The sequence below is a fragment of the Solanum verrucosum genome, unplaced genomic scaffold (assembly GCF_900185275.1).
Source record: "Solanum verrucosum unplaced genomic scaffold, falcon-dt-bn FXZP01000093.1, whole genome shotgun sequence".
Taxonomy (NCBI): domain Eukaryota; kingdom Viridiplantae; phylum Streptophyta; class Magnoliopsida; order Solanales; family Solanaceae; genus Solanum; species Solanum verrucosum.
In genome coordinates, this window is record NW_026020065.1 from 2967050 (window position 1) to 2992941 (window position 25892).

Sequence of the window (25892 nt, forward strand, 5' to 3'; positions counted from 1 at the left end):
CGCTCCAATAATATAACATGTCATGTTGAAGAAAGTGACGCCCCAATAACAGTTTAGCGTGTCACGTTGAAGGAAGTGACTCTCCTATAGTAATTATTTAACGTGTCACGTTGAAGGAAGTGACGCTCCAATAATAATTTAACGTGTCACGTTGAAGGAAGTGACGCTCCAATAAGAATTTAACGTATCACGTTGAAGGAAGTGACGCTCCAATAATAATTTAACGTGTCACGTTGAAGGAAGTGACGCTCCAATAAGAATTTAACGTATCACGTTGAAGGAAGTGACGCTCCAATGATAATTTAATGTGTCACGTTGAAGGAAGTGACTCCAATAATAATTTAACATGTCACGTTGAAGGAAGTGACGCTCCAATAATATGTTGAGGTGGAAGCTCAATATAACTCTTTAAAAGAAAGACAATCCAAATATATAATATTTCATGTGATTGTCTTTAAAGAGTTTGTTTTCTGAAATAATTTGTAAAGAATGAAGAATGACTAATTCAAAAACATGCCCCAGTTTCCTCTAAGGCCTGTAATTTGAAACAGTAGGAACACCGAATCCTTATATAGGATTGCCTACGTAACTTGCTGGAACAAGAAATCGGGTCTGGCGTAGTTCGAACCTGAAACTTAAAGAATTCCTGGAGAGAAAAAAATGAAATTTGCCTTAAAAGGGGTAAAAGATTTGAAATAACGAAAGACAAATTTCATCAACGCAAAATAGAGGATAATATTCAGCTTGCTGGACTGGATCCTCGGTGTCGGGAATCCTTCATTATGAAATTTGAAAAAGGTTGGCTCCTGCCGTTTTTCTGATGAATATCTAATTTGATCATTCAAAACTTCAAAAGATCTTTTGAAATTTTGCCTTCAATTCTGGTAATGATACCTGCGAAACTCAGTCGTGAGTTAGTAACAAAATAAAATTATCAAAGTAAATGATATAACAAAAGATAGGTTAAAGATGAAGTTGTTCAGCTTATATTGGTCTAGATAACGTCTTATGGTCTTCGCCATTATGCCAAGCCATTCCATCTGTAAAATTGAGAATGTGTAAGTTACAATAAAGTGAAAGGAAAATTTTTAGAAGATGAGTAAGAGCATAAATCATTTGAGCTATGACGAGGCCGCTGTGGGTCCAATGATGCCTTGTAACTTTGTAGTTCCTGCATCTAGGGAAAAATTCTTAGTTTTGAGAGACTGATTCATGTTGGCTTTGCCTTGCCATCCTGATGCTCCTTTGCCTTCTAGATTACAAGCTTGTTTGACCTTGAAATGTCGCTTGATGGAATTTTTGAGGACCTCCTCAAAAATTCTGCCCCGGTCTAAGACATAATATAACTTTGAACTTTCTGTAGTTTTTAGTTGAATTTTTTAGTGAATCTAAAAAATTCTGCCCCAGTTGCAACTGTAAAGTGATCCTTGATTCTGACTTGTTGGAAAAAGTCATCTTCAAACGAATTTTGAGATCCTCTCAAAATTCTACCCCAGTTTCCATTATAAAGAAAAATGGAAATCTTACGGGGAATATAACCGAGCCGATGTGGCGCCTACGTATCCCGTTGAGCAGGAATCAGGTCAAACGTAGTTCCATCAAAAGAGAAATTGAAATTTTTGATAACGTGACCGAAGCCAGTGAAGGTCGCCTACGTATTCCACCAGGGAAATCAGGTCGAATGTAGTTCAAGTACAAGGAAACATTTAAAAAGGATAAAGGGGTGACCGTAGCCGATATAGGCTGCCTACGTATCTCATTCTTGAAAATTCAGGTCAGACGTAGTTCATTACAAATGAAAGATGCTTACGAATAAAATCCCAACAAACGATTACAAAGGAAACAAAGCGATAAAAATGCGATTACATGTAAATGAAACAACAAACTCCAAATGCAAGACTAAAAGATGCCAAAAGTGCGACATCCAAGAAACTTGCTTCTTCTTTGCAACTGATTATGCCAACAACTACTCCTTGTGCTTAGGCAGTGGATTGGTGTTCACATTCGGTGGGGCTTGAGCAAGTTTTACCACCTCGTTGTCGATCAGATCTTGAATTTTGTGCTTCAGAGTGATACACTTCTCGGTATCATGTCCAACAACTCCTGAATGATAAGCACACCGCTTGTTTGGGTCATACCACTCGGCTGAAGTGTTCACAGTCTTGGCTTCCACTGGATGGAGTATTCCTGCCTCTTTCAATCTCTCAAAAAGTTGAGTTTGTGTCTCACACAATGGAGTGAAGACTCAAGGAGGCTTTCTCTCAAAATTGGGACGAGGTGCCTCGTTTCAATGATTTTACATTGGTCGTGGAGGACGAAATGTTGCTTGATTGTTGCAAACATAGTATTGTGAACCAGGATAGCCTGGAGGTGGTTGACGTTTATATGAGGTAGCTCCTTGAGTTGTTAACATCATAACTTCTTTCTCCTTTTTCTTTCCACTTTCAAAGGAACCTGTTTGATAGGCCCTGTTAGCAAACTGAGATGAGGTGTAACTCATTATTCGTCCAGTCTTGAGACCGTCTTCAATCATTTCTTCAGCCTTGATAACCTCAGCAAATGTCTTTCCGCCCATTGTCACCATTCGCTCGTAGTATTCTGAGTCTTGAGCTTGAATGAAGTAGGTGATCATTTCTGATTCCTCCATAGGTGGATGTACCCTAGCAGCTTCTTCCCTCCAACGAATGGCATATTCTTAAAAGCATTCATTCGACTTTGGTTTTAGCTTAGTAATAGAGATCCTATCGGGAGCGATCTCAACATGAAACTTGTAGTGAACCACAAAAGCATTTGCTAGATCGTCCCAAGTACGCTATTTAGTCACATTTTGCTTTGAGTACCACTCCAAGGCTTTTCCAGTCAGACTTTGATTGAAAAGCTTGATTCTTATCGCTTCGTTGTTTCCAACGCCAATCAACTTTTCATAGTAAATTTTCAAGTGAAAGAAAGGATTTCCTGATCCACTGAACTTTTCAAACTTTGGAATCTTGTAATCGAGTGGAAGCTCAACCTCAGAGAATGTGCACAACTCTTCATATCTCACACTCTGGCTACTATCGAACCCACGAAGACCTCTCATAGCATCTTCCAAGCTTTTCATCTTCTTATTCATCATTTCAGCATCAATTGATTTTGCATAATTTACAATTTCAGCATAATGATTAACATCTTGGCGATGAAACTCCTGAGCCTTGGTAACAGGTGGAACAGTGACATAAGTGTACATTGGCGGAGCATGATGTGTTACTGTTGGAGCTTTTGGAGGAGCAAATGTGTACACAAGAGGAGTATCCTGAGTTGAATTAGTGAGTAAGGCGCTTTGAGTTTTTTGAAAGGTGGTAAAATGATCTCCTTGATTGAGCTCACCCGAAGTCGAAAATGAAGGTGGCATGGGCCCTTTTTGGTGAGCATCAGGTGGTAGGTTCTGAGAAGCAGCTTGGAAATGAGCTACTAGGAGATTTAGTTCACCAATTTGTCGCTCTAGACGAGCAATGATTTCTATGGGTGATTCTGTTGCTACCGAAGCACTAGGATTAGCCGCGACAGATGGAGTGGGGATCATTTCGGATGAAGCAACTGTGTTGATAGTGGAATCCATTTTTGACCGAGTCCTCTTAGTAGTCCAAGTAAGAAATGATGAGGCTGATGCAATTTTCTTGACCTTAGACCGTGTAAAATATGAATGTTCTGCCAACGGGTACTTTGGTGAAGTGAACAAGTTTGATTACCAACACAAATCAGTCTCTTCTTCTAAAAACAACTCAAAAAATAAAAGAGTTAGTCCATTAATCATAATAATCAACCAAAGTAACATATAAAACAAAAAATATTTGTTTTGCTTAAAACATATTAGTCCAAAATCCGAAGAACAGAAGATTCTAAAAGGGCGACAAAATGGGAATTATTTTATTTTATCATTTTGTGAACTAAAATTTTAGCGAAATAAAGGAATTTGAACGAAGCAAACTATATGATTTGAGTAAAGATTCAAATGTACCTTTTGGAAGGTTCAATTAAAAAGTCCTTTCGAGAAACAAAGACGTCTTAAAGTTGACTTGAAACTGATGGAATATTTAGTAACGTCGGCTAGGTAGGTATAAAATATAATTTTCAAGAAACAACGAGGTCAACGTGAATTCGAATGATGACCTAACAATATTTAAAGCTCTATTGAATCTAGAACTTGAGTGATTTTGAACGTATTTTGATAAGGAGTCAAATAGTATTTTGGAAGGCTTGAAAATTGAGTATAAGATTTTGAGACTTCAGAATAGAATAATAGACTAATTATGTTTAAAGCAAAACATATGTATAGAACACATAAGTCAAACAAGCACAAATGAAACAAAATTTGTAACATTTAACACACAAACAATATATAACGCCTCCTAACATGCATGTGACCTTTTTGAGCCAAAGGTAGGCCTAACGATTGAAGGATATGCATATCGTTTGTAAAACGTTCCATCGCCCCAAAAAAAATAAAAAAAATAAATATACAAACCTTATGAATAAAGCAGATGAGGATACATAACAGAAGAAAGGGAAATAAATATCAGTCCCACGCAGGGGTACAATGGTAAACTAATCTAAGCTTCCACATAAAATCTTCATTCTCGAACTTCTTGATGCTTTTGGATTTATTTCGGATGAGGAGGATCTTTCTTTGAGTTTAACAAAGAAACTACCTATAAAATAAAAACCCAACCACAAGGGCAATGGTATGCATAAATCGACATACATATCCTTCAAATTTAACAAATAGTTAAATTATGGTCTTATATTGACCGGGGGTCAATTAGACATAAGGTGGTCTTCTAATGGGCCCAACACGCCTTGGGTGTTGAGTCAAGTTAGTTCAAAATGCGCTAAATTCGGGATTTGGTTTTGCTCTACGCTAGTTGACTAAGAGTGGCTTTTGAAAGACCGGGGACCCAAGTGGACAACTTAGGCTGAAAGTCACGACAACCATTGGACGCGTGACGAACCAATAAATTGCCGATCATTCTGGAAAAGGGTTGAGTATAAAAAAGTCCGGTTGCGGTTCCGCAAAACCATCCTTTAATATACTATACATACGTATTGGAAAATCTCATGAATGCAATATGACATTTAATATTCAAAATATAAACACATAATTGTATAAAGTAACAAGTAATGCAATAATAGTTAGTCAAACAATAAAATCCTTTTGGTTAGAACCTAGATGAATCCCCAGTGAAGTCGTCATTCTGTTACAACCCGATTTCGAAAACTAAGGTTTCGAAACCAATTTCGCAACTTTGGCAACTTTGTACATGTTTTGAAAAAATGAGTTATTTGGAAGTCGCCACTTAATTTTTTAGGAAAAATTAAGAACACTATTTAAAAAAGGATAATTTTTAAAAGAAAATTTTTTTGAATAAACCAAAGTCGGGTAAGGGTTCAAATAATTCTCTAAGGAAGGGTTTAGGCATCTTAGAGAATCCGCTACCACGCGGTTGACCGACGAATTTGAGAGCTTGGCTAATTTAATAAAAAAAAAAATTTTAAAAAAATTACTTATAAAAAGTTTATGTTTGAAACTTTGATATTTGCAAAATTCCAAAAATAATCCTAACTTAAAATTTTATCCATAGTCAAGTTTTGAACTATACAATTAATTCAAACTCATAAACATGGATTAAAGCTTTTCAATAACTATGAAAGAACATGAAAGGTTCTCAAGTTATTCTAATAAGCTTAAATTACCTAACTTAAAATGGGTTTTAGAAATTTTGAAGTAAACAAGTGACAAAATATGAAATAAAAATCCCTCCAAAGATTCATCTAAGTTAAGAAAATAAATGTTAGAAGTTAAGATCAATTATCACAAAATCACAATACAATGAAAACAAAGTGCAAAAAGAACTTGGACAATTTTAAGCTTGCTTGCTGCTTCTTGCTTGCTGCTGCGCTGGAAATTGGACTTTCTAAAGTCCAATTTTATTTTCCAGCCCTCTGGGCTACTGTTACCGTTGCTGAGTTCAAGTTGGACTCTTTTAAGTCCCATTTTTAATTCTCCAGCCTTTCAGGCTGCTGCTACTGCTGCCTTTTGGGGGTTTTAACCCAATAATATGGCTCTTCGTTCAACGACATGGGGATTGACTCAAGAGGAGGAGTATGCGAGGGATGGGAGTCCAAATTGGACTCAACGAGTGGGCTTATGTGCAGTCCAAAGAAGAAGAAAAGATTAGCAAGTGAATTTAATAAGGCATAAGTGAACAACAAACATTAACTACATGTTCAACCACAGTAAAGACCAAACAAGCTAAGTAGGAAATCAGTTGACCACATAGTTGTTTCCATTAATCACAACTCAACTTTAACTATAAGATATTAGCAACAATGATCAACTTCAAGCAATATAAACTAATAGTCGTCATCAGCCAAGAATTTAAAGGAATGCAACTAAAGGAAACTTGAGAGAAAATCAATCTATGCTTTATCAATATTCGATTTCCGCCAAGACAGACATACTAAAAAATAATAATCAGTTTCAGCAATACAGAGACAGACTTTAGCAATACAGATGATGAGCAATTTAAGAACCGACAAGTTCAAGACATCATTTTAAGACCAAACATTTTGATGAGGAGGAGTACACGACTTATATTCTTAATCATATGCATTTAAAGAGGACAGCGACAAGGAAGGAAGCCATCAACTTGTACAACATTAATTTAAAAGGGCACGGGAGGATAAAACGGTAAACATAAAGAGCATGCACTCCAGGTTCAAGAACTCAACTAAGATAGAGAGATAACAGACAACAAATCAAATGGTCATGAAGATAATACTAAGGAATAGTCACTGCCCCATTCTACGTTTTCTATTCCAACTTACATGAACAACAACTAGAAGCACACACATGAAAAGAAATTTACTTTACCCATGGAACAACAAAACTAAAACTAAAAGATCACCCAAAATCAACATGAAGGACTTATACGAAGTAGTCCAAGATAAAATAAAAAGTTATTGAACTCATACGCATATTAATAGCTAGAGAAAAAAAATTATCTCAGGAAAGCTAAACAAAATTTAAACATGATGAGAAAATTAAAGAAACAAGAAATAGAAAAAAAAATGAACATAAGCATGTTATTATAACACAGCCGAACAAATACAAATTTATAGCCTCTGCCAAAAAAATCAGCACTACCAATTAACTAAAGAAGAAATAGCATAACTGAATAAAGAAAGGGAGGGAAGATTACCTGGTTCTGGGCGGTGACTGGAAAAAAACGAGCTTGAGAGCGATTCCACAACCCCAAGGAGACTACAACAGACTCGTGAGAAGAAAAACCTAGGAAGTATGGCTCCAAATACTCTCAATCTCAGAACATGTCTCAAAATGTCCTGTGTATGTCCATTTTATTTCCTTATCATCTAGCTCTAATATAAGTTGTCTAGACCTAGTAAATTTCAACTCCTTTCTTATTATTTTTTCTTCACTGTTCTCTTGTGTATGGTTTCTTTTTGAAGCCCAAAATTGAGAAAATCCCCCCTTAACAATGAAGAAAAAGTGAGTTTATATAGAGGGGGAGCTAGGGCAGATTTGGGGGGGGGGGGGGAGATGAGGGTAAACTTGGAATCCCCATTTTGAAATTTGAACTTCTTTTCCAAGAAAAGAAAAGTTGTTGCTTGATGTGCGAAAATCACCAATTTTTCAACAAATTCCAACGGCTAAACAACAAGGGTCGTTTGATCTTGAGGCGAGGACAAAGGGACGAGGAGATCACTCCACCTGGCTGCGAAGGACGAAGCTGCCTGCTGGAATCGGCGCTAGAACAGTACTACGCGTATTGTTTGTCGGGGGAAAGAGGAAGACGACGAGAAAAATGCAGTGTACTGTATTGTACCCACGTAGACACCATGTATTGCTTTCTGTGAGTTCACCGTTTGAATTGTTGTTGTATTGTTGCATTAACGTCGCTTGGGAATAGTTGTTCGAGAACATTGGAGCATTCTGGGTTTCCTAGGAATTAGAAAGTGGGTCGGGTCGAATTGATTTAAAAATGGGCTTAAACTTGTAGGAAATTAAAAGGGCTGCAAGAATGTGGTCCATGGTTTATTTTTATCAAATTCAACTTGACTTCAATTAATTCAAGTATGATAAAATGGAAACGAGACAAAATTATAAACTCATTAATTACTCAAGCTTCTTAACTTTAACAACACAAAATAATTATTTCGAAAATAAAAGGTTTTAGTTAAATTGTGAATTAATCAATTTTAAAGGAAATAAGATGCGTACTTAATTAAAACTCTATTTTTCGGTAAAAGTGATTTTCCAAATATTTATTCAAAATTTGGAAATTATATAAATCTATATATTCTAAGTATATAGAGATATATTTCATAGTAAAAATGGAAAATTGCATTGAATAATGATTTCAAAAAAGTATTTATGATTTTTTCAAAATAATTACTTCAAATTGTTTGAAGTTTAAGAATCTTGAAAATTAATTAAATAGTGGAGGGCCAAAATTTGGTGTCAACAAATACAATACGTGACATGATAATTTAAATACAAGAATGCACAAAAATGTTCATTTTGAACTCTATAATGCATTAATAGAGCATTTATGGTAGCAACATAATAATTTTTAAAGTTGAATGATTCTTTAACGTTTGTGTAATTATATCATTAATAATTTTAATTTAATTTGAATTGTCCAATTTATGTTATTATGAAATTTAGAATCAAATATAATTTTATATTAAATAAAAAAAATAAAAAAAATTATATTACATGAAAATTATATAGAATTGTTTAGGAAAAAAGATTTATATTATAAATTAAGAAAAAGAAATAAAAATAATAATATAATATTAAGAAAATAGAACAAGATTTTATTATAGAAAGTAAAATAAAGAATTGAGTTGAATTTGATTGTCTGAAAAAACAAAAAATTCTATATTTAAAAAGTAAAATAAAGAGAGATTGGAGTGTTTATTTTCTATTTTACGCTTCAATATAAAAAATGGAGAATAAAATAGAAGCGGGATGAATAATTCCCAAAGAAATATTATGAATATATTTTACTGCATGGTTGGCCAGTTAAAATGTGATTTGACCGATATTGATTGATAAGTTCCAGCATTCAAGGTACTGAACGAGTTGCAGTAATAATTTATATAAAGTGTCATGCATGAATCAAGGACAAGTGACAATAAGCATTTGATTTATATGCATGTATATAATTATTATTCGGTGTCATAATATATAAACGTACCATTTAATTTGATATTTATAATTTTCAATTATTTAGGTGTATAAGTATTTACTTAGATTTAAAAAGAATTAAATAAATAGATATACATATTTTATGTGATAATTTACACTTTACGTGATGTTCTATAATGTCACTTATGACACATATGTCTATTTGCACATCTTTATATAAATTTCAATGTCTACTTATTCATAAATATTAAATGAGACCAAATTTATGAGCATATTCACGTATTATGTCTTGTTTAATTTGCCAATGTATTATAAAAGGCAAATTATGTACTAGGGAGTATTTTATATGGTTCAATTTAAGTGAATTTTTAATAATATGTGTTTTTTTCTTAAATGTTTTCTTTTGTAAAGAATTGTAAAACTATACATACATGTTTTGCATAATAATTTACGTTCTATATGATATCATATGTGTATTGAGAATATCACATATGATGCATGTATCTACTTGTTCAATTTTATATAAACTTAAATATTTACTTATATATAATTGAAAGGTCATAAATACTACTCATAAGATCAAGTTTATGAGCATATTTATGTATTATGCTTTGTTTAATTTGTCAATATTTTTCTCAATATTTGTTTAAAATACTACTCTATTTTAATATGTTTTCAGAAAAATATTGCATTTCCTTTTACAATTTCAACATTTATATAAGATCGCCAAATTCATGTTACATTACCCACATCTTTAAATTATATAACAAAATTCAAAAAATTCTCTATATTCTTAACCTTACTCCCTAATCAAATTAAGACAATCAAATTAAGACACTTCAATTAGAACGAAAAAGTAATGATAGCATTTATTACTACATCAATTCATACACTTGACTATATTTCTAAACAATGACATGAAACTTAAAAGAGTCCGGAGCCTAAAGGGTAAAAAAAATTGTCAAAAATTCCAAAAGGGTACATCACTTTTTATTCTAGCCAAAAGGGCAAAATCGCTGCATCAGCAGCGATTTTCCTCTGACAAAAGGACGAAATAGCAGAGATTTCGTGTAAATTTTTTTTAAAATTTTTTTTAATTAAAAATCGCTGCCACAGCAGCGATTTTGTAAAAAAAAAAAAAAAAAAAATTTTTATTAAAAATCGCTGCCATTGTAAAAAAAAAAAGAAAAAATTTTGCTGTGGCAGCGATTTTAAGTCAGAATTTTTTTTTTCCTTACACATCGCTGCAGGGGCAGCGTTTTTCATGCCGAGTGCTATTATTTTCATGCCTATTATTACTTATTAATAATATAAAAATGATAAACAAGACGACAGTATACTCAATAAAATTGTTGAAGCATGAGGAAAATTGAATTATATATCATAAATAATAATAAAAGAATATTAAAAATTTTTAAAAAAAATTTAAATTCTTAACCAAATTCGCTGCTATACCAGCGATTTTGAAGAAAAAAAGTTATTTTTTTTTTGTGAAAATATGCAGCGATTTTTATTTTTGTTTTGTCAGAAGCCCTTTTGGTTAATTTTTTTTTTGATGTGCCGTTTTAGTTTTTTTAAAGAAAAAACAACGATCTTTAATTAAAAAAAATTACAAAATCGCAGCGATTTTTAATTAGAATTTTTTTTTTTTTTTTACAAAATCGCTGCTGTGGCAGCGATTTTTAATAAAAAAAAATTTACACGAAATCTCTGCTATTTCGTCCTTTTGTCAGAGGAAAATCGCTGCTGATGCAGCGATTTTGCTCTTTTGGCTAGAATAAAAAGTGATGTACCCTTTTGGAATTTTTGACAATTTTTTTTACCTTTTAGGCTCCGGACTCAAACTTAAAATATGTACATGAACTATCATAAACTAGTCATTCCAATTTCCACATTCTAAGTACACGAAACTAAACGAGTTGAGTAATATATTCAAAAGCAATACAATGTCATATTATTATTATATTTCTAAGACAAAAGCCAAGAGACAATGGCACTATGATTTTGGTTATTAATTTCCATTGTTGTTGCTTCTTCATAATTATTATTGATGCAATTTTGAAGCAAATCAGTGTCAGTATCGTCCCATTGTGGCCAACTAGGAATTATGTCTGTTTCTAATTCCCATGGTGGTGTTGGCCATACTAATTCATAATCATCTTGCCAATCCATTAATAATTTGCTTTTTTCATCATCGCTTGATACGTTTTTATTTCCTTCGTCGATACATGAATAATTATTCCCTGCATTATTGCTCATTACTTCTTCTTCTAAACAATTCAAAATGAAATTTGGGTTCATATCTTCATCATCAATCACCACGTTTGGCATAATCTCCTCGAGTCTTGGCCATTCCATACCATTATCTGCTCAGACAAAAAAATATATATTTAGATATATAAAAATTATATATATATATATATATATATATATATATATATATATATATATATATATATATATATATATATATATATATATAGTTAAAAATTGTACATACAAGAGGTACTACAATTCAATTATTTCTGCCTAATAATTAAAAATAACAAAAAGTACTTCGCATGGTTGACCCATAGATGTTGGATTTAAAAAGTACTAAATATAGGAAATGACGTTATATAAAAAAAATAATAAGACACAAAATAGTAAGGAAAATATGTTCTCTAACCCAAATTAAATTTTTCGATAAAATAATCTCGTATTTCAATATATCAATACTATGTCACAACTCATATCTATTATTGAAAAATCAAAATTCAAGTATTTAATTATTAGAGGGTGTTTGACCATATTTTTTTCCCACTTTTTTCCATAGTTAAAACTCAGAGAATCATATTTGGCTGTAAAATTTCGATTTTTTTTTTTTAAATAAAAAATAAAACAAAAACAAAATCTTTACTCCAAATAATTCAGAAAAAATAAAAAACAAGTCTAATTTGTATGCACGACCAAACACAACTACAACAAATCTTAAATATCATTTTTCACTTTAATATTAACAATTATTTTTTAATCAAATTTCACAATAAAAAATAGTCAAAACACCGAAATTCGTACCTGAACTAAGGCTTCCCTTGGCCTTTATAGACCCTGCCCAAGAATTTGGCACCTCTACCTTTGCTACATCTTCTTGCATTAATTCCATGGTACTATCACAAGCTGGCATATTTGCACTACACAATGCTTCTTTTTCCATGTTTGGTGTAGAAGGCATAGGAACAATTCCACTCAAAGGTCCACAAGTACTATTTTCTTTAGCTTCTAATAAGTTTGACTTTTTATTTTTTGATTGATTAATCGATGATTTTCTACATTGTTTAATTGGCCTCAATGTACCCTTTTTAGCCAAATCAACTACAGCTTTAGGCAACTTCTCATCGCTTGGTATCCTTAAGCTATCAACTTTTCGACTTAGATGAGAGTTCCAATAATTTTTAATCTCATTGTCTGTTCTACCTGATAAATGTCCCGCTATTAGAGACCACCTGCAATTTTAAAAAGTCGATAACACTAGAAAATGTTAGAAACTAGAACGATGGTATACGTATTAATCATCATATTTAATGTCACAACTAACACACTTTTTCTAAATTTTTTCTTTGTTGGAATTATTTGATATATATGTGCATACATCCAACTTAAGATACGTTTTCTAGTTTAAAAAAATACTTTAAATTGTCACCGTTAATTTTCTAAAGTTGGTATAGGACTAATAATAGAAAGGATTGATTGCTTTTAAAGCATGCATGTGTCACTCGTCATGTGAAAGAAAAAAAAGGTAATATTGAACTTACTCGGGGGGGACCAATTTAATTAACTTATTAATTCATTAGCAAAAATAATGGATGTACAAAATAATACCCTAAAAATTAAAGTGTCCAGAACTTTTTTTCTTTTTATCCAGGCAAACATTACTATATACTATAAAGTGGAGTAAACATGAAATAAAAGAAGAAGAAAAATTGTCGGTTATATGTGATGAATATTCTTTATTCTTTCTCTAGCTCGAATCCATTACACCATAAGAGGGTTTTGATGAATAGTACTGTTACATTAGATTTGGTGTAACACTATATATTCACACATCAAAATGGTACTATAAGAAGTGGTGTTAGATTGGAGCACCAAATATTACGCCAAATTATTGTGACAATGTTTATAACCTAAAATAAGTTTAAGATTTTAAAAAAATAATAATAATATATGATTTTAAAGGTGACATTTTTTCCGGACCTAGACTAAAAAGAAACAAAATGAGTGGTTTAATCAGCAAGTTAAAAAGTCAAATTAAGTAATTAATTAATTACCTGTTACCCAAAGTTGAATGTAACTTTATGATTATATCTTCCTCTTGAGAAGTAATGTTCCCTCTCTTGAGGTCAGACCTCAAATAATTAATCCATCTTAGTCTACAACTCTTTCCACATCTCAGTAATCCTTCGAAATAAAATATAAAAAATGTTAAACGAAGAAAAGAAGGATTTAAATTTAGATTAAAATAAAAGGCTAGTAGGTAACATACCAGCATTTTTGGGTAATGACCTCCAAGAGCCTTCTCCATTAGAAAGAATATAATTAGTGAGAATTTGATCTTCTTCTGCAGTCCATCTGCCTCTCTTGATACCTACTTTTTCACAACAAGGTGTTCTTCCCATTATTACAAAATGAAGAGGCACAAGGCAATGAAAATTAGTCTCACCAATAAATAGAGAGACAACACAAATAAATGGACCTCACTCTTCACTTTAGTCTAGTTAATTTAATGTGAACTTATTAACGTACCAAAGGTTGACTTAATAAGGTTTTTTTTTTTTTTTTTTTTTTTTTTTTTTGCATTGCATGTCACTCTTTGATAAAAGAGATAGGGCAATACCAACGCGGTGGACTGATAAATACTTTTTCATTCATAATCAAAATATTTTATCTCAAATATAAGATTTTTTTATGTTAATCTGAATTTAGTCGAATAAGTGTGAGTCTTCGTGGGTGGAGATCTATGGATAATTTTCTCTATGGTTTTACTTATAAATAATTTTCTATTTAGTCATTGTAAATCATCGCATTTTTATTCATCAGTAATATATACTATTATATTATGTTCTTAATTAAGTTCATGAGCTTAATTTGTTGTGCATTATATTTGTTATTTCATTTTACTTTGTCCATTAATTAATCAAATTATAGTATACAAATCACGTGTTTGTAACTATATATCTTAATGCATTTATATGTTCTTGATTGAAGTCTATTAATTTCATTGTACGTTTTAAGGTTAAACATATTCGATACCCTCAATTCAATAATTGCTCTAAGAATTTTTATTTTTATTTTTATTTTTAATTTTAAATATTGTTATTTTCAAATTTCAATCAAATAACGTCCCTTTCGGTTCTCTTAGTTTCTTTTTTTTTGAGTCAAACGATAAGAACTTTAATGAATATTTTATGATATATTTTTTCATCATATTGATATGCAAAAAAATTGTAATTTATACTACATTTTATATAGTTTTTGAATATCTAAAATTTTAATTTTAAAGTATCGAATTAATGTAATCTAATTTAACTTTAAAAATTAGTCAAATTGACTTTCAAAAGTGCAACATGCGGGGAAAAGTCGCCCTTGTCCAAGGGGTGTCACCAGAAAATTATAAGATAGAGAGAGGTAAAATTTTGGTTTTAATAAATATACATACAAGTATTTACACCTCTTAAAACATGTTGAAAGTTTAGTCTAATGATTAAGAAATTATTAAAATTCCTTGAGATCGTGAGTTTTAGCCTTCGTACTTAATAAAAATCTTGACTCCGCTACTAACAACCTAACGATTAAAAAAAGACGGAAAATGTACTTAGCAGGGATATTTTCAAAAAAGTGAGGGAGATTGAGAAAGCTAAATTTTTTGAAAGAGACAGATAGAGACGTGTGCGGTGTTAAAAGATGCCACGTATTCATTTGTTTTAAAACATAGTCGTGGCTCATCCACAATCGAGTCTTGCCTAGGGGGGCTTCCATCTCCCACGTTCATTGTCCCTCGCCCCATTATTTTTTTTTTAATTTTCGTTTGGACATGTAAATTGTACGGACAAAAAAAATATTATTTTAAAAGTAATTTATTTAAAAATGAATGAGATTTTTTAAAAAAAATCTATTTCGTGTATTTGATAAATAAGTAATTTTTCTTTTAGTTATTTCAAATATGTAGAAGAAATAAGGTGAGGAGCGAGGGTTCGGGAGCGGTGGTCATTGAGAATGAGACAATGAATTTGAAATGCCATATATAAAAAAACTATTCTCTACGTTTATTAAAGAACTCATTTTAAGATTTTTTTTTAAAGAATATTTTAACTAAATAAACATGAGAATATTAGATATTATTTTTCAAAATATATTTCTTTTAAATCAAACACACTCAAAATGGTGACTTTAAATCAGTGTTTAAACATATAATTTAGAATCGTGATTTTAAATTATTCAAAAATATATATATAAATCTTTTTGATAAATTTAAGGCTTGATATAATAATTTTAAATTATAATTTAATATTAATATAAATTTTTACCTTATTGATGAGGATACGATTTATCACTTAATATTTAATAATTATCTCCTCAGTTTTCCCTTTTCCCATCCGCAGTTTTTATTTTATATTTTAGAAAAGAAATATTGAATGCATGTGTATTTAATTATTAATAGCCCCTATATCTGCATGACTTTTATTATTTTCATCTACCTCTGCCCACACTACACTCCTTTATTCGCTTTTCAATTAATTGTGCCTCCTTTATTTCTTTCTTTATTTTTCTTCACTAGTCCCTTTTTGCCGTCCTTTTTCTATTTTTGAATTCATTATTTCGCCTCACTTGAGTTTTAATTTTATCTTTTTTTGCAAAACATTTTTTTTTATTTAAAAAGTCATACGCTGTACATGTAGTTCCTCGGTCCAGAAATGTCTTGTAGTTTTTCTGTTTAGTTTGTTTTGAAGAGAGATTTTTTTAAATATTTTTTACTTTAATAATTTTTAAATTTTTAATATTTTATGTGAAAAATTTAAGACTGAAATTTAAAAAATAGGAAGAAATCTTAATCTTGCAATTGAAAAGATATTTTTAATCATTCCATGTTGAATTTGGAAGGTTATTCAAGATCAACACGAAAGTTAGAATCATGAGTGATAATAAACAAAAGAAGTCTTAATTTCTAGATTATAAGAAAGAAGTGTTTACTCCCTCATTTTTACTTATTTATTTTGAAATATATTAATGATTAATATGAATATTTTATAATGATATCCAGTATCTAGAAAATGATTTTGAAAAAAGCAATTAATATTATAAATAAAGTATATGAAACTAATTATTATTATTTTTTCGTATGTTTAAAGTAACAAATTAAAATATAAATTTATATTTTAAAAATGGTAGACAAAATAAAATTGATCAGAAAGAGACTATTATTAACTCACTCGAGTAGGACCGCCGAGTCATAGAGACGGAGATCGCTGAGCGGAGAATTTAAGGTATTGTTTGTCCATATTTTAATGCTTTATTGTGGTCCTCAAGTAGTTCTTATTGCCCTGCAAGTGGTATTTTAATTTGAAAGAGATATTTTGAAAACGTTTTTGAATTTGACGTAAATTATTAGTTACGTATTTTGAATTATTGACCATTTCAAAGATACTCGTTTACTTGAGTGACTAAATTTAGATACACCTCTGACCACTCCTGTCACTTGACATAACAATTGATCTCAAACTCTTGTATAGCATGGGACTATGTTGAGAATATAATCAAATAATAAAAATGTGCTCTCTCTAACAGCTTAAGTTTTTAGATGAGATGGTCACACACTTCAACAGACTATTAATAAAAGGAGAGAGAAGAGTTGGAAATATCCTTAAAATTAACGAGAATTTAGGAGTTCATTTCACTCATGTTGCAAGATTGATGATGTATTTAAGTTCAGTTAAGCAAGTAAAAGAGAATTTTTAAGGCTGTCAATAGTTTAAGGATAAAACTAATAATTCATGTCTAGTATAAGGATGTTTTCAATACTTCTTTCTTAATTTAATTATATTTGAAAATTTTCATGAAAATAATTTTGAAACAAAAAAAGTGGTGTTTAGTGGGATGTTTTCAATATTCTTTCTTAATTTAATTATACTTGAAAATTTTCATGAAAATAATTTTGAAACAAAAAAAGTGGTGTTTAGTAGACTTTTTGCGAGTTAATATCTCATATAATTACTCAACTAAAATTAGTTTACTCAGCAAATCACTTTTTTTTTATAACTCAATAAACACTCAACTATTACTATTTTACTCACAAAATCATTCAATCATTTAATTGGTTTTTTATTTAATTTTATTGAGATGAAAAATTTATTTTAAGCCAATCTGTTTTTATAAGAAAGAAATACGATTCATTTTAATTATTTTATTGATCCACCTCATTAATTGACTCGAACAACTCAAATAACTTGATATCCCAAATAAATGACGGGATTTCTTCAGCCATTCAAATGAAATTTAATATAACAAATTAATTTTAACAAAAAAAAAAAAAACAATAAAAGAATCACTTGGCATACTTGATTGGTCGATGAGTAACTTTACTAGTTAATCAACTTGTTAATATTAATAATAATATTTGAATTTTAATTTGATGAAAATCAAAGCACCAATTCAAACTAAATTAGTTAATAATAAATTTAATTTCTTGAAATGTCCATTTAAGTAAAAGAATAATTTGATTTCTTGAAATGTCCATTTAAGTAAAAGAATATTCACATCAACATTATAATTTAGAAGTACCCCAAAAACGAAATGCCAAGAAAGTTGTGATTTAAGGTGTACTTGAATTATTCTAATGATTAATTAGGAGTGAATTTATGTATTATTTTATATAAATATTAATTATATAAGGATTAGTTAATTATATATGTTTAATTATTCCACCTAATATGCGTAAAATAATATATAAACTTTTTCATAAAAATTAATATATAAATAACTTATTTTCTGTTTAGCTACTTGAACATATATAATACATAGATTTCCTCGTAAAAACTAATATATGAGTAGTTTTTTTTTATCCAACTACATAAACATATATAATACATAATTTTTTCATAAAAATTACTTCTCCGTACATTTTTACTTATCACAATTTGACTTGACACATCCATTAAGAAAATAATTAATGATATATATATTTTACCAAATTATCTCCTATTAAATGATGTCTTAGAAGATGATTTGAAAAATAAGTATTTAATAATTAGGGTAAAACATGAAAAATAATAATCTTGATACGTCAAAGTGACAAATAAAATGAAAATTGATTTTAGGATTAAGTGACAAGTAAAAGTGAATAGAAGGAGTAATATATAAATAACTTATTTCTTATTTTACCGTATACTCAAGACACTTGCACCAAGTTAATTGGTCACTAGTAATGATGTTTGGTAAAGCATTGATTAGTATCAAATAGGAATGTTATGGTTCTATTTAATGCCACGATGCCGTAAATTAAATGATACATAGGCACACCTACTGACTAACTCAATTTATTTTTTTACGATTATAAAGTACAATTTTCATAAATTCATGAATCGCAATTGTTTATCATTAGTCAAATCAACATATTTAAGAGTATTTTTTTAAATTGACTTTAAGGCAAGCTATATTTTAGCGTTATCAGTCGTCAATCGGCGTGCATTAAATTAATTATAACTCAAGTGCTTTTTATTAATTTAAGATAATAAGTTCTAAAAATAAGTAATTAATTTTAAGAGTAAATAATAATTTTTTTGTCTTTTTTTATGAAAATTAACAAATAAAAATAAAATTTTATTTTTGAAATAATGGATAAGTAAAATGAGCATAGAAAGTATCTATTAGCAAATACCAGATAAAATATTTCGAAAACATTATTTTTATATGGCGAAATGGTCTGATGGACCCTTATACTTATATGAATTTGTATTCTGAACTCTTAAATTCAAATAAAATAAGACTTTCAAACCCCTCCAATTATGTGTGTAACTCACTCTCCCTTACAAAATGACATGTCATATCCCTATCAGATATATTAACGTCATGTCATAATGCCACATCAAATATTATCAACCAAAATGTTAAATAATAATTTTTCTATTTAAAAAATAAAATAAATATATTTCTCAACTTCCCTTCACCTCCACAACCACCATAAATGGATTTTGGAGATCCTTCAGCCATAGAAGAAAAAAATGGATATCTATAGAACAAGAACAAAGCAAGAACAAGAAAAAAAAGAGTAGCCAAATTGATGATACTTAGCATCTTCTTATTCTGTCTAACCTATGCAAGGGGATAATCAAAATCTAATAAGATAGTTGGCAGTTGGCATCAACAAATTACTAATCTCAAATCAATACAAATTTAGTACACTTTCCCAGCAAAATTGCAGTAAAACAAAGTACTAGTATTATTAGAAAACATAAAAATAAGTTCATCAGTAGACATGTAAACAAGAGAATCCAGATCTACTCCTCTATAGCTGAACTTTTTAATCGTTCTCTTCTTTGGCTATCAATAGCAACATCAGCTTCAACTTTCGCCATGGATTTGGGACGTACTAAGGCTTAAGAAAGTGACAACGGCAAGAGTTTTGGGGACGATGATGGAAGGCGGGGTTGGGGACGATGACGATGACGGAAGGAGGGGTTGGGGAGGACGATGACGGAAAGAGGAGTTGGGGACGACGATGATGACGGAAGGAGGGGTTGGGACAATGACGATGACGGAAGGAGGGGTGAGAAGTTTAATTTGTTTTTCCTTTTTTTATCTTTATTATTTAATTAGTTTTCTAAAGCAATTTTTTGCTTCACTCTCCTTTTAGAGTGTGGATACCACGCTCTATACTGAATCAGCAAAAAAAGGTCACATAAATTCGGTCAATGGTCAGAGGGTTTTAAAATTTTCATTTTAATTGAGTTTAAGGGTTCAGTTGACCAAAGATTAAGTATAAGGGTTTAGAATACAAACGCATACAAGTATAAGGGTTCATCAGACCATTTCGCCTTTTTATATCACTAATCAAAACGACACCTTACATTGTTTTGGAAAATATTGGAAATTACGGGTGAGTAACTAATGTTAGGAATAATATCAGAATACTGATTAATCAATACTAGATATTCAACTATAATAAAATATACTAACGATCATTAACAAGACTTCAATTATTAATTAATATATAGAAGAACATAGACAAGAGTTTTGAGTTTTTTTTTTTAGATTCAAAAATTTTTTCCCAACACATTATACCATGTAACTATGTAAGGAATTAGTTTGGGAGGTGGAATGTTAATAATTTCGAGCAATTAAAATTTACACTTATGAAGTTCAAAATATAAAGAAGTGAACATAGGAAAAAGTCAAATGAGGATCAATAACATCTACTATATATGTACATACAATAAAAATATACATGTATAAATAACATAATTTTTTGTTGATTTTTTTTTAATATAATGTTATAATAATGTTATAGTATGTTTAAGATTAATTTTTTTTTAAATCTTCAACCCCGATGTAAAAAAAAATGGAATATGATCCATTGGTACAAAGAGTTAAAAGCTAAACATGTAGTAACCAATTCAAATTGTAATGGAGTGGCAAATACTTTTTTAAGCTTAATTAGAGATCGTGGGTTTGAATCCTACTTCTTAATACATATTCAGATAATAATATTTTTTTGATTCTTCACTTGTCGGCAAATCAAATTTTATCGTCATATTATAATTTATTCAAATGATTAAATGGTGTGCATTTAATGTCTTTTACACATGATATACATATATATTAAAAACTTTTTCTAGATCTACATAACTATATTATTCTAAATATGAAGTAACAATACAAACTTAATACAATAAATGAATAACCAAATGTTATAATTATTAATAATTCGGTAAATTTATGAAAATCTCCAGCATAGAGATCAAAAGTGCATACATATATTAGTTAAATTTTGAATGAATGTACTAAGTCTAATATCACAACTTTTGAGGACAAAAACAAAAATTTATGAATATTTGAGGGACAATTTTCCCTTCTTTATTTGATCATACCCAAAAATTGACATATTCTTATTTGTATACGGTAAATTATTTATTCCACTTGAATCAATGTACTGCTTTAGTTTAGCCTTTTGCAAATAATACGAGAATAATAGAAAAATAAGAACACTTCCATTTCAATAAATCGGCGGAATCATATGTTTCATTTTATTTGACAATATTGGATACGATAGGAAATTTATTTGACAGTATTAGATAAAATAAAATAAAGTAAATAAATATATGTTATTTTTACCAACTTAAACTTTAAAACAAGATATGTTTCAATTTAACATAGTATCATAGCAGGTAATGATCGATTCTAACTCCTTAAGTCCAAATCTCAACATAATCCACTAGCATTTTTTACAAAAAAATGTTTGATTCATTAAAAAAAAAAAAATGAAAAATTATTTTTCAATAGCAATATGATTTACCCCAAAGTTTCTACTCAAAGCTACAAACTTTTATTTTTTCATGAGAATTAATTAAGCTTCTTATTTTACCTATTTAGCTTTCAGTTCATATGTTACATCAAAATGGACTTGCCGACAGAAAGTTAGCTTTAGTCATGCTCAATAATTTTACTGATCGAAAACAAGTGTTTCATATTAGGCATCCTTCTATTTGTACACATGTGATTAGAAACACAGAAAGAAAAAGAACACTAACGGTGGGTTCGATCGATGTTTTCTTTATTTATTTTTCAAAAATAAGGAAAACGTCTTTTCTAGTAGAATTAGGGAAAACAAATGCTACAAATAATATTTTATATTGATTGCGTCATTCTCATCTTTTAATACACTTATCTTCATCCCCATCATCCCACACCCTTACCCCATCTACCATGATATTTGTCTATACATTTTTTTATTTACGTATTGAACTCAAAAAAATAAATTAAAAACCAACTTATTTTTCTAAAAAATATTTTTTATTGTACTGAATACACCCTAAATAAACTAATTTACTTTATTGTGCGAAGGTTAAAGAATAATATAGAATCCCGTTGATTAATTTCATATTTCTACAATATTGTCTTTTATATAATATTTGATAAGACAATACATATGATATGAACATCAATTATCATGGCGTGCATTTACGCTGATTAGATAGCATACTTGTTTATTGGTTAAGTCTAATTAGAATATGACAAATGCTTAAATTTCATATTTATATTAATGACATTGTGTTAAATAAAATAAACGAGTAATATCATTTGAGTGATACAAATTTAATATTAAGGGAAAGATAGGTGATTACAGTCATGAGATGTCGTATCAAAGCTAAATTGTGGAACTTTTGTGAATAGTCATTATAATAAATTGAATTATGCTTCAGAACTATACTATAAAATGCATGTATATTTACGGACTATAGCTACAGTTTAAGCTGTCTCGTTTGTATAATTTGCAGATGAGTTTGTATAATTCAGCAATTTTTGTATAAACTCGAAATATCAAATTTATACAAACACAAACATCTGAACTTTAAACAGTCATACAAATTATATTATAAAAAATTACATTATACACAAGTTACAAATATAATTCTGAATTATACAAAAGTGTGAATTATACAAATCTAAAAAACTAAATCGCGTAGTTATAGCTAAAAGTAGATCGTGAATTGTTATTAAGGCAAACTATAGTTATGTTAACTAATTAACTAATATATGTTTGCTTATCCACACAACTTTTCCTAAATTAAAATATGTTTAAGTTTATCAAATATTAAATTATCAAGTAGAAATAAGTATATATTAGGATAATAGGACTTGGTTGACTAAGAAGAGAAAACAAAATAAAGCATTGAATTGTTTTTTTATGGCAAATTTACTTGATCAGTTGATTTCCTGCGACAAAGAGATATTTAATAGTAACAATACATTTAGTGTCAATTGAGAGTTTTTAACAATATTTATTATTACAATTAAATAATTGACTCAAAATTTTAAATTTGTTGTAATGGAAGAAAAAAAAGCCACTCATCTAAGTCAAGTGACAAGAAGGGACTTGAAAACTTGTCTAATTTGAAGACAAGTCAACTCGTTTATGAACCAAATCATAAACAAGAAAAAAGTGACAGTTGAAAATTACTTCTTCTCTCCAACAATAGTTGTTCACTATATTATTTTAAAATGTTTATTAATACGTGTTCATTTTATGAAATCAATGGATAACTTTACACTTAATTCATAATTTACCCTTATAATTAATTATAATCATTTTCCTATTACATTTTCAAGACAATATATTTATTATTATATTCAAAGGGTGATATAGTGAAATTATCCTTCTATTTATAGTTTCTTAAAAAAATATACAAAATCAATAGTAGAAAACTATTATTAAAAAAATTAAATGTAATTAGACAAATAATAACTACTATTAAACACCGCCATTTAATTTCCTTGCTCTATTTATGTAGCATTGCGACCAAAAGAGTCTAATCTCACTCTAGTAGATTCTTCCTTAATTACTCTACTATTATTTTCCATAACCCTACTTTATTGTCAACTACGTGAAAAAGAAATGGAAACTTTGTTGGACTATATGATCACTAGATTTGTATTGGTGATATCAAGAAAAGGCTAGCGTTTCTTAGAAAATTCTTATATTAGAAGACTAGTTATGGACACCTGTGTCAGCACGGGCCCAATATATGTTACTTGTTCAGTTTCAATTTAAGTGATACAATTGAAATTTTAAGAATCATTTTAAAAAAAATTTAAATATTTTAAGTTGTTAACTATTGTGATTGACAATAATTTTTTTTAAAATTTTAAATAATATATATTACCCTCTATGTCTTAATTTATGTGGCACAATTAGAATTTGAAAAATTAATCAAATTTTATATGCTTTTTAAAAAAATATTTGAAGCTATTAATTATTGTAATTTATAGTATTTTTACGTTATTTTAAGATTATATATTTCATTTATTTTATTTTTTAATTATTGTGCTTTTATAGATTTTTTTACGTAATTTTTAAATATATAACATATTGAAAATAAAAGTAATATAAATAAACTAAAATAGAGGAAGTACTAAATTCGGGTATAAATATATACCTTAAATTCGAAAACATCGTTTGAATATATGCGCAAATTAACTCACGAAAACAAGACAAGAGATTTTTTAAAAGATATACGAAACTGAAAATATAAATAAATTTTCGATTTTTCTAATAATAGAGCATATTATATTTTATTTCTAAAATATTAGTACTTCTTTCATTTTAATTTATTTGATCTACTTTTTTCACTCTATTTAAAAATAACGATTCTATCTCTTTTTAACAATCTTTCAAGTTCGAACTTTTCACGTAACATATTTAAGACCCCAAAATTTAAATTTTTTCTTCTTAAACTTCATACCAAATTAGAATAAATCAAATAAATTAAAACAAAATAAATATAATCTTTTACTTATACTTATTAAGAAATAGAAAGAGTTGTGATAAAGGTAAATGGAAGTTGGGGGGCCCCACAGCTATAAAATTAATACCCAACACAACAGAAATGAAGAAGATTTATTTTATATTTTATATTTGAAATGAATGAGGGACACTTTAATTTACTTTGAAATTCCAAAATGGTTTCATTTATAATGACAAAGTCCACTAATTTAATGCTAATACCAAGAAGCACACATGTTGACGAACACATGTGTGCTTCAAGACTCTTACACAATTAGAAGAAATATAATTACTTAGGGTGTCAATTGTTCAGTTTGATTATATTATTATTTTAAAAAACTCATATCAAAACAATTTTTTTATTACTTAATGATGTATAATTCAAATTAGATTCTTTGAAATCGTTTTAATTGTCTGAGTTATTCTTCGATTTTAGTACGGTTCAATAAAATTTTATTTTTAAAACGTCATATATTATGATCATCACAATTGTAGACATTGAAATTTTATTAATAAATGCATATTAAATTTTAGATTAATCCTTAACTTCATTATATGTTGACCAAGTCAAATTGGATTAATATTTAAGTAAAAATTATATGACTTAAATAAAGTCCAAATTACATTTGAGTCAGTCTGTTAAGTTGACAAACGACTACAACTCATGCTCTTTAAATCCAAAGTCCTCTAAAAGTACTTGAAGACCAAAATACCTCTCAAATCCTAACTCATCACAACATAGAGAATCTTTGCTCTTTAGTGGTGATCTGCAAGTCTTCATCTCTAAAGTTGTGAGCCACGAGTTTCCATATCTTTGAAATTGTGATCAAAGTTTGGCTCCGCATTCGTGGTGAAGTTTCAACAAGTATTTCGTTGATTCAAGAACATAACAAAACTCTTGAGTTGATGATCGTGAGGAGAAGAATCAGAGGATAATATTTTTTTCATTAGATTTTATAAAGATTATAACTTCACATAAATTATTGAAATAGAAGTTTTCATTCTTTGTCTCTATTTTTCCTTTTTTGATTGCTATTTTTCAGGAGCAAAACTTAGTCGCTTATAAATCCGGGGGTGTCAATTTGTAAGCGATTAAGTTTCATTCCTGAAAAATAGCAATCAAGAAAGGAAAAATAGAGACAAACTATG

General features: G+C 29.3%; 1 protein-coding gene across 1 annotated transcript; it reads right to left on the reverse strand.

Annotated features, from left to right (window-relative positions):
• Positions 1 to 11179: 11179 nt before the first annotated feature.
• On the reverse strand, positions 11180 to 13876 carry LOC125823694 (transcription factor MYB7-like). The gene is made up of 4 exons (XM_049503062.1): positions 13734 to 13876; positions 13519 to 13648; positions 12269 to 12696; positions 11180 to 11577 (listed from the first exon to the last, which is right to left on the reverse strand). Exons 1-4 carry the CDS (start codon positions 13864 to 13866, stop codon positions 11180 to 11182), a joined length of 1089 nt encoding a protein of 362 aa, XP_049359019.1. The 5' UTR covers positions 13867 to 13876.
• Between the last annotated feature and the right edge of the window lie 12016 nt (positions 13877 to 25892).

Bases quoted from the DNA above. Each gene is read 5' to 3' on its own strand.
- LOC125823694 (XM_049503062.1), bottom strand. From the start codon at position 13,866: ATGGGAAGAACACCTTGTTGTGAAAAAGTAGGTATCAAGAGAGGCAGA. The intron at 13,649-13,733 runs GTATGTTACCTA...TTTATTTCGAAG, and splicing joins GTCATTACCCAAAAATGCTG to GATTACTGAGATGTGGAAAG. The intron at 11,578-12,268 runs GTACGAATTTCG...TTGTCTGAGCAG, and splicing joins CAAGGGAAGCCTTAGTTCAG to ATAATGGTATGGAATGGCCA.